The sequence below is a fragment of the Hippoglossus stenolepis genome, chromosome 18 (genome assembly GCF_022539355.2).
Source record: "Hippoglossus stenolepis isolate QCI-W04-F060 chromosome 18, HSTE1.2, whole genome shotgun sequence".
Taxonomy (NCBI): domain Eukaryota; kingdom Metazoa; phylum Chordata; class Actinopteri; order Pleuronectiformes; family Pleuronectidae; genus Hippoglossus; species Hippoglossus stenolepis.
This window is the reverse complement of record NC_061500.1, coordinates 15406280-15421525: the sequence shown is the minus strand read 5'-3', so window position 1 is coordinate 15421525 and position 15246 is coordinate 15406280. Positions and strand designations below refer to the sequence as shown.

General features: G+C 42.1%; 1 protein-coding gene across 2 annotated transcripts in view; it reads left to right on the top strand.

The window, feature by feature from the left end:
* The window catches only part of col5a1 (procollagen, type V, alpha 1), a 76291-nt gene that overhangs the window by 44859 nt on the left and 16186 nt on the right, over nucleotides 1–15246 (top strand). For both annotated transcript variants that reach the window (XM_035184173.2, XM_047344377.1), the window contains exons 21-43: nucleotides 553–606; nucleotides 987–1031; nucleotides 2108–2161; nucleotides 2250–2294; nucleotides 3399–3452; nucleotides 4417–4461; nucleotides 4603–4656; nucleotides 5891–5935; nucleotides 6308–6361; nucleotides 8613–8720; nucleotides 9671–9724; nucleotides 10604–10657; nucleotides 11409–11453; nucleotides 12095–12148; nucleotides 12238–12282; nucleotides 12392–12445; nucleotides 12532–12585; nucleotides 12680–12733; nucleotides 13311–13418; nucleotides 13594–13683; nucleotides 14210–14263; nucleotides 14417–14524; nucleotides 14623–14730. In XM_035184173.2, the coding sequence (XP_035040064.2) occupies nucleotides 553–606; nucleotides 987–1031; nucleotides 2108–2161; nucleotides 2250–2294; nucleotides 3399–3452; nucleotides 4417–4461; nucleotides 4603–4656; nucleotides 5891–5935; nucleotides 6308–6361; nucleotides 8613–8720; nucleotides 9671–9724; nucleotides 10604–10657; nucleotides 11409–11453; nucleotides 12095–12148; nucleotides 12238–12282; nucleotides 12392–12445; nucleotides 12532–12585; nucleotides 12680–12733; nucleotides 13311–13418; nucleotides 13594–13683; nucleotides 14210–14263; nucleotides 14417–14524; nucleotides 14623–14730 (1440 nt within the window). The remainder of the gene's footprint in view (nucleotides 1–552; nucleotides 607–986; nucleotides 1032–2107; nucleotides 2162–2249; nucleotides 2295–3398; nucleotides 3453–4416; nucleotides 4462–4602; nucleotides 4657–5890; nucleotides 5936–6307; nucleotides 6362–8612; nucleotides 8721–9670; nucleotides 9725–10603; nucleotides 10658–11408; nucleotides 11454–12094; nucleotides 12149–12237; nucleotides 12283–12391; nucleotides 12446–12531; nucleotides 12586–12679; nucleotides 12734–13310; nucleotides 13419–13593; nucleotides 13684–14209; nucleotides 14264–14416; nucleotides 14525–14622; nucleotides 14731–15246) is intronic.

Here is a 15246-nt window from a genome sequence, read left to right as displayed (position 1 = left end):
GCAGTATACTGCTTAGAGGTACATGCTGATCAGGTTTCATCTGTGCAAAAGATTCATCGGAGGTGGTGAAATGGACGCAGCCCACATCAGGCTTGTTATAATAGGTTCCCACTCTTTCAGGCAGGCTGTTCCCAACGGAGCGGCAGAAAGACAGGGAAGGAGAAACCATCAGATAGCCTTTTATATCCCCCTGTTATAATTGATTTTGTCCACCAGGGTGTGCTACATTGGTTTGAATTTACTCTTGCCAGGACTACACGTCTTGTTAGGTAACTGTAGCTGCGAGCCAAAGCCCAGAAATTCAAAGCATTGTTTGATAGGCCTAGCTGTGGGGAATGCATGTGTAGTAGAGGGGGGAAAAGAAAGGGGCTTTAAGCTTTCCCCTCAAAAAAAATAAATTACTCTGCAGAATATCCTCAAGGACATTTGGGGAGTCGCGTTGCTTCCTGGAGTATAATTTTGAAACTTGATTTAGCCGAACATGTTCAATAATTCATCATTTCTTTCACAGGTGTGATATCATTCTCAGTGTCATTTCCTTTTCTTTCCTAGGGGCCCCGTGGTTTGCTCGGACCAAAGGGACCTCAGGGACCTTCCGGACCCCCTGTGAGTCCCCATGTCCTCCTCTCACCTTTTCATACCCACCACAGATTTACTGTTTCAGAGAGCGGAATCTATTTTTTATGATCTCATAGGCAGTGGGAGCAAAAGATGCAGCGAACAGCACCCACAGGAAGATACAAAACTCAATATGTAGCAGACAGTGTAGACAAAAAGCGTACGTTATTGAGTTTAACGTCAGTACTTCAGACAAATGTCCAAAACAATTGTTTTTATTGTTTCAACAGATTTAATTTAACATGGACAGTGTGCATCAATACAGCGACTCTGTCTAATTTGCCATTGCAGGATGTAGAGACCTCACATTGGTTCAGTATGGTTTGATATGCATCTGCTGAATGTTGTGTTCATCTCATCTGCTGCAGGGTGTCACTGGAATGGATGGTCACTCTGGACCCAAAGGAAACATTGTAAGTAAAGCTGTAATTGATGAAGTTGTCAATTGAAGAGATACTCTCCACTTGTATGTGTTTCTTAGCTGTAAACTAAATTATATGACTCTTGTCTGATGAAATACATTAACACTGGTTGTAATATCACATTTATTATCAAATATATAAAGAAATCTACGTTAATTGGTTGAACTTGGCTCATAACGCCACCTGGTGGTTCATATCCATATCGTCTTGGCCAATTTTTACATGGAGTCAACCGTCCTTTCATTTGTATATATATTTGAAAAAGTCAACACCCTCCCAGCAGTGCGTTCTCAAGGCATTTTTTGAATTTCCAGGCAGAGACACTTAATCCTAAACTGAAGGAAGAAGTTACACTTTAATTATACAGTAGACCATTCATTTTCAAAATAAAACCCCACAAAAAACTACCCACACAGCCATCACAGAATCCCCAAAATACATCTGTTTTAAACATTTGTTTATTTCACCCTCAAATCTGCAAAACAGCCTTGTGTGTCCTCTCTAAACCACACAGACACACACACACACACACACACACAGTGTTACAATCAGAGGATACTTAACGGTTAATGAAGAACAGAGCGGCTGTATTTAGATCCATTTAAGCAGTCCACCACTGCCAGTTGGATTTCTCCGGGTCAATTTCTGGTAGCGTCTGGCCGTAATGAGAAAATACCTGGCTGGAGCAGCTTGTCTGTTGTCTGGAACAGCGTAATTGATAGCCAGTTTTCTCACAGGGGAGGTGTTTGTGGTTCAGCAGTTTCTTTCATTAGGGAAGGTGTGAGATTGTGTACTAGGCGTTAGTGTGTGTGCATCTTCTGCTACGAGTCAGAGCAAGCTATTGTGTTATTTGCTAAAAAGTTGTGGCCTATTTAGGAACAGGAGTATAATAATCCAGTGATGCGTAGTTGGACAGTTTTAATTTATTTCTCTTCAGAGCAACACCTAACTTTTCATCGACCATTTGAAGCAACAGATAACCCTCAGACGTTTTACTCGTGTAAATACAGTAATCAATCTATGTATTTATAATGAGATTTCTAAAATTAGCCTCATGTCTTTTTCAGGGACCTCAAGGAGAGCCAGGACCTCCTGGACAGCAAGGAAACCCAGGTGCCCAGGTCAGTGATAAACGGTCTGTCTGACATTCCATTTATTTATCTCATCCATCAAATACAATGTCCTGAGCCTTTTGTATCCTCTCTACAGGGACTTGGAGGGCCCCAGGGAGCCATCGGGCCCCCAGGAGAGAAGGTAAGATATGACATGATTATTGACTGTAACTAATGTGAAATATGTAGTTCCTGCTAATCCACAGAGACTAAAAAACTGATGGATTAATAAAATGTGAATAATACGGATCCCACAGCTATTAAATGGCAAGAGACACTCATTCATCTGCATGAATTAAAAGCTTCCGTCTTATTCAGTTGAATATCAATTTACTTACCTGCTTGTGTCGCGCCAAATCACAGCACACATTTTCCTAAGGCAATTTAGATAGTGAGATTGAAACCTTACAAGATCAGAGAGAGGAAATCAGCAGTTCCCAAAAGAGAAAAATTCCCTCAGATTCCAAATGCTTGTCACAATATTAAACAAACACGTCCCCTTCCCCAACGCAGAGAGAAGCATTGTAGACAGTACAGAGATTTTAATCCCGATCAATTTTAATCCAATTTCTGCTAAAGGACATTTGCCAGCGGGTATTCAGTTTATTATTGAACAGCTGGAATCTGAGAATGAATAATGCAGGTGTTGTTTCTCCTGGTTGTAGATGAAACATGAGAAAGCTGTGGTATTTGATGTAATATAATAGAGTGAGGGAAAGAGTGATTTGAAAACACTGGTACAAATTAGGAATCTGTTGCCCAGGTACCATCAAAACACAGACAATACATCAATAAACCTTTGATACAAAGACAGAAGCATTTCTAAATGTTGCTAGTCTACATTGTCATGTTTTACCGAAACCGTGGCTGAAGTTATACAAACGATAATTACAAAGAACGCTTTCTTTACCCACATACCCATGTGACCCCTTCGCTTTAATTAATAGCAAAACTTGTCGCCATCGGCCTCAGTTACACATTTATGTTAATTACCACGTCGGAAACATTAGCACGCTAAATATTGAATGTTAGCATTGTTTCCTGGAGCGTACAAGCAAGATGATCTTAGTGTGTAGCTCCAAGCAACATTGTGCGCTGCCAGTATGGCTGTGGACTCGAGACAAGGAGATGAAGGGTCATAAAAGTCTGACTTTTATGACCCTTCATCTCCTTGTCTTGTCTTGTCTTACTTTGTGATGTCTTATTTGCAACCTAACAACAAAACAACTTGTCGTCTTCTGTCCAGGGTCCTACTGGAAAGCCAGGCTTGCCAGGAATGCCAGGAGCTGATGGTCCACCGGTGAGTTTATACAACACAGATCCAAAAGAAATGTATACAAGTGGAGCAGCTGCTCTTTTTCTCCCTCTCTGTCTTTTAAAAATCAATTAAGAATCGGCATAACTCTGGTAAAACAACATTTCTGAAGCACTACATACAATCTTAATGTTTGAAAACCGCTGAACATGCTCAGCGAGATGTTTATTAGACTGAACCATATGTATGCCACAACAGATGTGTAACAGTGGAGCAACCCGCCCACACAGACACATACATGCAAACACGCTCCTTCCCATCTCTGCACAGAAGAAAGACACGTGCACTGATGGCAGCTGTGTCTCGGAAGCCACAAGGTTGCCCCTAAAGGGACAGGAGATAAGAGAGGCTGTGAAATATAAATAACTGTCCTGAAAGAAAAAGACACAGGGAGATGGTTTGAAAATGGGGGATTTAGTAGACGACAGGAAAGCGAAAGAGAGGATACATCTGCAATCGACTGCAATGTTCTCTCTCTCACTCTCAATGCTCTCTCCCTGCTCCTCATCCCTGTCCTCTCTCGTGTCTCTTTCCTCCTCCTCCCTCTCTCACACATCACTTAAAACCCATCAGAGGCTTTGCACAGCTCCTTTGTCTCATGAGAGTGAAATCAATTTCCTTCCAACAGTTTTTTTTTTTTCAGACATCCATGTGTGTATTAGATGCGTTTTTTGTGTCTTGTCCCTTTTGTTTTATACAAATCTCAGAGCAGCAGTCTTGGCTTTTAGAGTCCAGTAATATCCGCTGGCGCCTCAACAACACTGTGCATTAAAGGATGAAAATCTCAAATGAGATTGAACTGTAAAAGGTTCCGCCTCCAATTTTGCGGTTTGATATGTCCTCCAGTAGTTTAACAACCTAATCCTCGGGTTATAGTGGGTGTTGTAGTATTTATGGTGGTAATTATCCTGAAATGAGATGCAATAATATTTCTCTTAATAATTCATAGGGTCACCCTGGAAAGGAGGGGCCTAATGGAGACAAAGGACACATGGTAACTTCAACGTCTTACTTTTGGAGCATTGTCTGAGTTCACACAATTTGCAGTAATGTACAGTAACACTCCCATTGTGGGTGTACTTGTGTGATGTATTTGTGTGTGTTACAAGCTCTCACCAAATATCTTTCACCCCAGGGCCCTGCAGGACCTCAAGGACCCATTGGTTATCCTGGGCCCCGAGGCGTGAAGGTGAGTTCATCATCATCTAGTAAGAAATTCACGTGTAATATTGTCCTGTCCTTGTGCTTTTGCAATTACCAACTGTTAGAGGCTAATTGTTTACCACTTTCATTGAAGGTCCTCTGAAAAAAAAAGAAGCTTATTATTATTCCAAGGTTTGTCCAACCGACCATGATTTTGTGAAAAGTTGTGTAACAAGTTAAAAGCCACAGTTTCCAGCTAAATTACACTCCCTTCAAAGAGGAGCTGTATTAATTGTTAAATAGCCTCTTTCTTTGTTAAAAAGACTTAAGAAGTATCTCAGTGATGCAAAGATTAAGACAGGAGCATCAACTTCTCAGATCTTACATCATTTAGCGCCCATTAGACACAGACTGATAACAGCTCAGGGCAAACAGCTCTTCTCTTTTTTTGGTGTCATTAGAAGCTGATGAAACCACGACAAAAGAAATCCCATCAAATACAGTAATTCCTTGTAGAAGGGTGTGACTGATCCGATCATTAAAAGCTTCCACATAGAGGGGATCCCACAAGTGGCTTGATTTGCAACTAAAGCTGTTTTCATGAATTCCAGGAGAATGTCCACAGAATTAGATCTGGACTCTCTGTCCACTGTACATGTTTTCACACATTTCATTGCTCTATTCTCAGACGTATTAATTCCGCTGTGGAGATCACATGACTTTTTTAAGACACAGAGTGTCAGCTCGCATTGAGTCCAGCAGGGCATCCCCTGCTTTGTTCTAACATCGAATTCTCCTGACTTCATACAGACTTTATACCAGGGGCTATGCAGAGAAAGTCAGCAAGTAATCCGGAGCCTCTCACTCGGATATATGCGTTTACACTTTTGCAGAAATTTGCAGAAAATACATGTCTGAAAGCAGCATATTACTTTTGCGTTCTCACATGCAGCATGTCTGAAAGCATCTTAAGTATCTTCACCGTCTATGAAGATGTTAAGAGAGCGACAATAAGGAGACCAAACACATCTAAATGCATCCCTCAGGGTTTATCCTCCATAGCTCACTCGTTTGATAGGGGGGGGAAAGCAGTGACAGTTTGTTGCATCAGATACCTTTCCTGATTTTATTTTGGAAAAAAAAACAACTGTATCCATCACACTGGTGTGAGTATCTTCATGTCACAGTTGCACTTAGTACTGTGAAATGCACCCCCCCCCCCAACTTAGTCTCTTTTGCACTGTACTGGCCTGTAACGTCTGTCTGGTCTTGCATCACAGGGAGCTGATGGTGTACGCGGCCTTAAGGGACACAAGGGTGAAAAGGTAAGAGTGCACCGCCTGTTGACTTACGATACATTAAACTATTTGTATGAATTGTAAATAACATTAAGAGAGACAATAAGGAGATGATGATGATGAGTGGTGGTAGTTTTTCATACCAATGATAATGTCAATGAAATCCTGTAAAACGCATCCGAGTTTCGCTGGCTCACAGAAGGGAAAAAAAGCAATCAAGAGTTTCTATGGCAACAGGGGATCTTGCCAAGACTCCATATATCTGTGTGTGTGTGTGTGTGTGTGTACTTGCCTTTGAGTGTGTGTCTGCGCATGAATACAAACCACAAACGGTTCCAACATCTGTATTATCAAATTATTTCTTCGTTACATCCTCATCTCTCTTTACTCTCTTCCTAGGGAGAAGACGGCTTCCCGGGCTTCAAGGGAGATATGGGTATCAAGGGCGACAGGGTAAGTTGTCTTTGTTCATGTGTCAATCACTTCTGTCAGAAGCATCATCAAATATATCAAGCTAATTGGATAACTCTAACTTCTGCATTGTGGTTAGTTTTTGGGGCTAGGTTTTACTTTACATGTTAGCCCCCTTTGGGCCCATGCCTCTCACCGCAATGGAATTGTGGGTAATAAGCAAACACAAGTTGTTCCCAATGGCCTCTTTTAGTGTGTGCCCCTGCGATTGTGTTTACGCGAGCAGTTCTCAACTCTTTCCTATTCCCCCCGTGCCATTTCCCAGTCCGTCCAAAATACAGCAACTTTAAGCACAAGTTTGACAGGTTCACCCATCAACCAGCTCCCTTCTGTAAACTGCATTAGAGGTTTACACTGTCAAGTCGTACCACCTTTTTCCACAGTGAGAAACATAACTTGAACCAGGCCCCTACTTCAGACATCAAACACCCAAACCCTGACCAGGCTGTCTATAGAGCAAGGAGAAATCAATGCCATTTAAACCCCTTCAAGCCTAAGAGAGGGACATGGGGCTCCAGCCTGTTTTCCTCTGGCGATGCAGCAGATCCAGATGAAAGCAAAGATTTGAGGAGGCCCTCTGTTCTGGAGGAGACGCACATGGACTAGAATCTCAATGACTAAGTTGTCAGCGTGCCTATGGAAAGTGTGTGTGCGTGCATGCAAGTGCTCAATTTAAGGTGTTGTCTTTGATGAGCTTGCCGGTGCGAGTCAAGTACAGTTTGCTTGACGCCGTTTCATGTGCGCAGTGCACTTGAGTGTGGGTGTTTGCGCGCGCACTCGGGTGCATGTGTAGCTGTGCACCAGCCCTTTAACTAGATACCTTTCATACACCACTGGGTCTCCGCTGCAGAGACTGGTTGTCAGCGCGAGTTTGTACTCTATCATTTAGCGTGTGTCCTGCTCGAAGGGGAGCACACTTACAGAGAGCAGCCATAATAGGATTGCTAACTGCTTTGAGGGGCAGGCAGCGAGGGAAAATAGCCCGACTTGACTCCATAAGCAACATCACACTCAACCGTTTTAAAAAAGGGGGTGACCTGAATTGCCCAGAGAGGACAGACCTGCTCGCTAATCAAGAAATCCTGTTACCCAACTCCCCATGTGACCCAAATGAATATGAATAAGATTGTGTGGTTGTAAAGGAATGATTTAATACAGTGTGAGTTATTTCCTGCCACGTGAGGATAGGACTATAGCCCCATATATTAACCCGAAATAAATGTAGCAGTTCCATGCTGCAGAAAATGCCCCCCCCATTGACTGAAAACATAGAGTAGGTTGTTCAGATCTTTAGTTTCTCACCACAGATGTTGCTGTAAAGCAATGTTTTGATCAATTCACCACGCGACTGAAAAGGAAGATGTATGATGTGTCTCCACTTCCTCCCAATATCCTGAAATTAGGTCAAAATATCCCAGATAGGATCGCAGCCATCCTGCGCAGTAATGTATTATGGAAGCCAGAAGTAGTGGTGCAGTAGTGATCGGGGAATGGAGCCACTGTAGCAAGGTCCCGCTGAAACACGCACTCGGCCAATCGTGTGTTAGTCTCAGCTGTCAATCAAGACAATTCACACCATTTTTATAGCATCAATTAACAAATTAACAGCAAACTTATCAGACAAATTAACACTTTAACATAAATGTATCTGATGTGTGATCTTTTAGCTCGGCCCATGTCCCATTCACTAACATAGAGGAGGTGGAGTTTGACCTACAACTACACTAAGCCACCAGGTGGCGATCTTAACACTTTGGCTTCACTTTTGTGGAGCTGTCATATTATCCACCTTCATTCACAGTGTATGGGTGCACCAGGCTGTGCATTAGCATCTGCAAAATACAATAGACATTCTTATCACCTGTCTCGCTAATATGCAATACTGTATTTCAGGCTATTCTACTACTTTGTTACTTTCAGTGGCTGTAATGGGTGTAGAAACATATTGAAGACCCTCTCTCCTGACATGCAAACATCAAACATTAGTGGAAATAATGAATGTTTTAATGAAAGAAAAATGTATTTAATGGGAAGTAAAAAAAAATGCTTCCTTTTAATCAAAACTTGGTTGTAAAAATTGAAATTCCACTTGGCTTAAAGGACAATGACAATGTCCATACAAGCTATTCAGTTACAAATATATGTGTTCAGACCTAAAGATAACAGTACATAATAGTTGTGTTTAAGAACAAGGCATGTGATATTTGTTGCTTGTGCTCTTCGTGTTTTCCAGGGAGAGCTTGGACCAGCAGGATCCAGAGGAGAAGATGGTCCAGAGGGGCCGAAGGGTCGCTCAGGTCTCCCGGGAGATGCTGGTCCTCTTGGAACTACTGGAGAGAAGGTAAGCTCCTTTTGAGAGTTTGGCTCCTGTAACTATAAAGACGGGATATCCCACGAGTACTCTGACTAAATTCTACTCGGGCTGATAAAATAGAATAAAATCCCTGGTAGTTATTTTGTATCATCAGGCTTGTTTGATCGAGGATGATGGCTCAGCGGGGCTTAACAAGGAAAATTGTTTTACCGATCAGTCTGGCAACTGATTTTTCTCTGCTGCTGTGCAGAAACCAACTGGGAGCAGAAAATGGATTCAGTTCTCATCATTGTCTATTGTGAAATTGAAAACCGTTTTTTTTGGGGTAAAGGAATGAAAAACATTTATTCTTCTAGATAACACTCCCTCTTATTGTCTTTCACTAAAGGTAAATATTGTCTTGAAAACAGTTTGTAAATGCGGTTTTGTTTTCCAGCCTCTTTTGCACAATATATGTAGTTTTTACTACTGGAATAAAACCAATATTCTAATGGTTTACATGCTCAGGAGGAGCAACATTGTATAAAACATCTGATTATTTTTTCATTACCAATACCCTGTAAAAATAACAGTTCATATACAATGCCACATTATTAGTAAGTGTTTAATATATTTTATGTATCAAAAGCATCACATCGTATTGAATTACATGATACAGGCATTAAACCAAAAAACTGCTCAGCCAGTAAACTCCATGGATCTGGAATGAGCTTTTTGGTGTTAAGGTTAATCTGGATTTGTGTTACTCACTAGAGTTGTGCAGTTTGAAAGAATTTGGCTGAGGAGATTAACTTATTGACTTGCATTATGGGAACTGTAGGATCCAGCACCTTTGGAGTTTGACCCTCACCATGGGCGTCAATTTTTACCATTGAGTTGTATGTTTTTTAGAATTTTTCCTAACCTTCTGGAAGTGCAGCTGTCAGCAGCTGGTGTAGCCTTTCGATGAAATCTAATAACACATTTCTCATTTACAGGGTAAACTTGGAGTTCCTGGGTTGCCAGGATATCCAGGAAGACAAGGACCAAAGGTAAGCTATCGCTAAATGATACTATCAATATGATATGAAACAATTCTTCATTAAAATGTCTGAAAACGACCCAGCCCATGTTATATAGTTTGACATGTATATTAAAATTATCCAAACTAATATTCAAACTCAGAATAATCCCCAATTTTATTCAAGGTATCAGGACGTTTCATTTTTGTCACCTTTTGATTGTTTCATGTCTGCGATAACTTCCCCTGCAAACGTCTCATTACGAAGGAGAAACTCACTGTTAGCCAGTTATTTTTCCCTTCCACTCTTTATATTGGCCAATCAGAATGGATTGCAAATTTTTATGGCAGTTTGCTTGTGGGTTCTGTTGCTGAATCTCTCCTAGTAAAGTGCAAACGCACAGGAGGAACACTCAGCCCAAGGAGATGGTGGTGAAACCAAAAACTCCCATGTATCTGCTTCATGACATCATCAAACTAGGACTTTTTTTAAATAGTTTTGATTGAGACCCCCTTGTGGCGAAGTTATATATTAGGGACACAATTTCCCTGAATTCCAACTACACACACACACATTTCTGTGTGCATTTAAAACAAATTGAAAAATACACACTGTACATGTGCATGTGAATGCTGCTCTTCCTGAATTTGTGAGGGTTTTTGAGGCTGAGCCGTCGTCTGACTGCTGGACAAGCTTGAAGCTCCCTGATCAAAGAGCCGGGGATTTAAAAAATGCCTTTTGGTGTCAGCACTCAGCTCCTGATACAAGAATAAAACATTGCTTTATTCAGAGAGCATGCAGTCCCCCTTTTGCATTTAATAAGCGGGGGATGTGTCAGTGAATAAACAAGGGATATAATATTTACAGTTTGTCTCTCAGATGATTAATCGCTGTCTTTCTCGCACACAGGGATCTCAGGGTTTCCAAGGCTTCCCTGGCGCCAATGGAGAGAAAGGAACTCGGGTATGTCAGATAGACTTCTTATTATTCTTCTCATTCCTACAAGGGCTGGATCAATACAGGCGCAGCGGTGGAGACAAACTCCTGTCCCAGCTCCAGATTTATCAACCTAGAGGAAGTCGCATAGGATCTAAAATAAAGATTTTTTTTTTTTTTCAAACCAAGAGCTGAAAGACGATTGCGTTCCTTCTTCATTATCACTTACACAACTCATTTCATACCACCAAAAGCATTGTTTATCACTTTGAGGTAGCCGAGCAATGTTTCATTTTCTTTGTTTAAGGGATGGGCCATTAGCTCGGTGGCAAGAGTAATGGATTGTCACCACGGATGCAGCAGGGCACGCAAAGCTTTTAATCTTCACAAAAACATTTGTGAGGTTTATGAAACCAAGCTGCCAGACAAAGAAAGGAAAACAGTGCTATTAAAATAAGTTTCACGGCACTTGTTTGAAACTTCAAAAAACGCACAAAAGATCTAATTGTTTCTCTCATTAAAGTTGTATGCAGCCACTGGGATTGCAAGATCTCTGTAGAGCCATTACATTGTGCATTAATGTTTATCAAACTGTCCTACTAATGGATGTAATATAAGTGAGGACAAATACTGATCATATTGCAACAGCTAATGTCAGAGGTTGCCCGTTAAAATCTGCTTGTAAATGTGTGTTGGCAATAGATTTGCTCTTGTAGAGGATTCCACCTCTTCGTGATGCCACTGCTTTGATCATCGTGCATGTTCATTGTGTCCACAGGGAACAGCAGGGAAGGCTGGCCCACGCGGACAGAGAGGACCAACGGTTAGTCTTACTCAGCAGACTCGTGCCTGTATACAGATGGCAAAGCTTGGCACCTGAGTCAAAGTGGAGGTTCAACCGGGGGGAGATGCTGAAGCTTAACAATGACTATGTGTACATGGACACTAATATTCTGATATTTACCTGATTAAGACAATAGTCTTTTTCTGATAATCTTAATAATTTCATCCTCTGAATAAAGAATAATCCACTTAAAATATGTGGAGTATTCTGACCTTAGTCGCATTATGGTAAATGATCTGTATTTATATTTTCCAGTCTGATTAACCACTTAAAGCACTTTACAGAACAAGTCACAGTCACACAGCACATTTTCCATCACACCATTCATACACTGTCAGCACACTTTGGAATATAGGTGATAAGTTGAGGATCGAACCGCCGACCTTTTGGTTAGTGGACGACACTCTCTACCTCCTACAGGAGTTACCAGCTGCTTGAAGTCAGGCATATAAGTAGAATTAGCAACTCATGTAAACCTCATAATTAATATATTATCTTATTCAGAATGAGGTTGATTTTCAGAATATTGATGTCCATGTTAAAAGAGTCATTTTCAGATCACAAATAAAATACAAGGAGCTTTTCTAGGATTTTAATTGTGTTGTATTTTTGGAATCAAGGGGCCTCGAGGAGAGAGAGGGCCAAGAGGACCAACGGGAAAAGCTGGACCAAAGGTGCGTAAAAGATATTTCACATGCTCGTTAACACACTCAACCATTAGTCCATAAATGCACCAGTTTAATTCATCTTTTTGTAACTTCAGGGTACCTCAGGAAATGATGGCCCATCAGGACCTCCCGGTGAGAGGGTACGTACCATCAAATAATCATAGTCATCAAGAGTCGTTTCAACCATGTGTTGCTTTCGATTAAAAGATGAATGATCATTGATCAGCTTTCATTTGTGGTTTGTTGCAGGGTCTGCCAGGGCCTCAGGGACCAACAGGTTTCCCCGGACCAAAGGGTCCTCCTGTAAGTCCAAACTCAAACACTGTACCTGCTCCTCCATAAACCCATCCTCTTTGTACTGTGTATTCATGGGTCTGGGTATGTTTCAGGGACCTGCAGGGAAAGACGGACTGCCTGGACATCCCGGACAGAGAGGAGAGACTGTGAGTGAACTGGTGTGATTACTCAGCTCTTTATGTTTCGCACAAAATCCGCTGTTGTTGACAATCCTGTTTTTTCTCCTCCCGTAATGAACAGGGATTCCAAGGCAAAACTGGCCCTCCTGGTCCTCCAGGTGTGGTTGGACCTCAGGTGAGTCTGTCCATCACTGTCCATCATGTTTACATGATCCTTGACAGTTTCACTTGAACTTTTTGTATAGATTTGGTTCCACAGCTTCCTCTGCCAATACAAATCTCTATTCATGTGGAGGTACTTGCATTGAAATTTGCACTATTAAATTTACCATTGCACATTCTTTGCATTTTGTTTGTCCGACCACAACAACATCCATCCTCATACCTACATTTCACGAGCTGTGAACTGTAAGTGTAGTTTATACACGTGCATATTTGCATCAGGCTCTTCATCCATTATGCATGAACGTTTAACTGACTTTCCCTCCCAGTCACCCTGCTAATGCCATTGATGATAATGGAGTGCTATGTGGCCTTAATGACTAGTAGTCCTCCCACACAGCAAATGCTCAGCTTCTCCACGCCATGGTTTCTAATGGCTGGAGAAATTGAAGCATCCTTTTTGTATTTAAATTATCTTCCTCCTGCCGTCCTCTCGCTGTAGTTTCTCTTCCTCGCACCTCCTCTACAATGGGGCTTTATGATGTAGCGTTAATGATTTTATTTGTATTTATTTTTTCCTCCAATTGTAGGGACCAACAGGTGAGACTGGACCAATGGGAGATCGCGGCCACCCTGGGCCCCCAGGCCCACCTGGTGAGCAGGGTCTTCCTGGATCTGCAGGGAAAGAAGGAGCCAAGGTGAAGCCTGAAGCTTTGATTATTATCTTGTGTTATAGGCAGCAATTTGGCACCCCATCAGTATAATGCATACCTGTATTAGCACTTACAATATTAATTTCCCATCAATGCAACCTCAATGTCCAACATTTTGGAACATGCATTTATAGAACTAATGTTTTCATCCATCACACAGGGTGATCCTGGCCCTGCTGGCCCAGCGGGTAAGGATGGTCCTCCTGGGCCACGAGGTTTCCCCGGAGAGAGAGGTCTTCCAGGCCCAGTGGTTAGTATTGCCCTCTAACTCCACTTAAGTACAATAGCTCAACACAGGTTCAACGTCTTCCACAGCTTGGTTATTGCATAATAGTTCTGTTATTAAATCCCTGTAAGACTGGTGAACCTCAAGAATCAGACATGATATATCAGATCCCTGAGTGGGCTTCAGCGGAGGAACATTTTGCTCCAGGCTGTTTATTTATTTATTTTTTTTATTCCAACTTGACAAAGTCATGTACTAGTTGTTATGCAATCCACACTTAGTTGTTGGCAGGAGCAGCTTCTCATTTAACTTTCGGTTGCGGAAATGATGGGATTCACACGTTTCCTTTGTAAGGTGACGGATGGTTGCAGCGTTTTTGGTAAATAACTGTTGTTCCCGTGTTCTCTCAGCCTCCACTTTGGGGACTATAGGAGGTTTTTCATCTCACGCTGAGCCTGTTTGAAGACGGGGAGTCCAGTGTAAGGCAGGATGTGTGCTTCCCCAACAGATGTGTTTGTTTTCTGAAGCCTTCATTTTTTTTGTTCTGCAGGGGGCTCATGGCCTGAAAGGGAATGAGGGTCCTCACGGCCCACCTGGCCCCGCTGTGAGTACAATTGACTGAATCTCTGCTTTCAACCTCACTTGTCCATACAAAAATATACCAATTTGCAGTTTGTCTAAAATAGGATATTGTGATTTTGTCTTTAATGGTCTTATGTCTGATAACTGATAATATTGTTGTGCGTCTGTGCTGTAGGGTTCTCCTGGTGAACGTGGTCCTTCTGGCCCAGCTGGACCCACAGGCCTTCCTGGACGTCCAGGCCCCCAGGGACCTCCAGGTCCTTCTGGAGAGAAAGGTGGACCGGTAAGAACATCCCAGAGATTACTATGACATACGGAGAAAGGCAACTTAAGGATGACTTATAACATGGTGTTGGACTATAACAAAACAACCTATTATAGGGAGAAAAAGGACCTCAAGGACCAGCTGGAAGAGACGGTATTCAGGGACCTGTGGGTCTGCCAGGACCTGGAGGACCTCCTGGACCACCTGGAGAGGATGGAGACAAGGTAAAGTTTAACACAAATCACTAAAGCTGCATTGAAGCTTTCAGCTTTTCACACAGACACACAAATATACAATTCATACACACTTACCACTTAACAAAGACTCTAAACTTAACAGCAGAGATCCAAGCCAGAAATTCTCTTGTCTCTTTCCCCGTGGCCTTAAATGCTCTGAGGGGAATTGGCCTGACAGAGTTTGCATCAATTAGCAGATCTTCAAATGCAATCCTGCCTCGTTGCCGCTCTGTACCCTTCTGTATAAACAGGCAGAGGAGAGGGGAGGACTTTGATGGCAGTGGCAGCTTGTGTGAAAGTGACCCGTATTCAGTAGCGAGAATAACTCCTCATCCCCCTCGAAAAACATTTGCAAGAAGATCAGCCACGGAGATACTCGGAGGATAATCTCTTATCCTCTAAAGAATGCTTCAGTTCTTAACTGGCCTCACGATAGTCCCCGTGGTGCAGACGGATACAGAGAATACAGAGGGTATTTGCTATGCAAACAAAAAAGGATCTAAA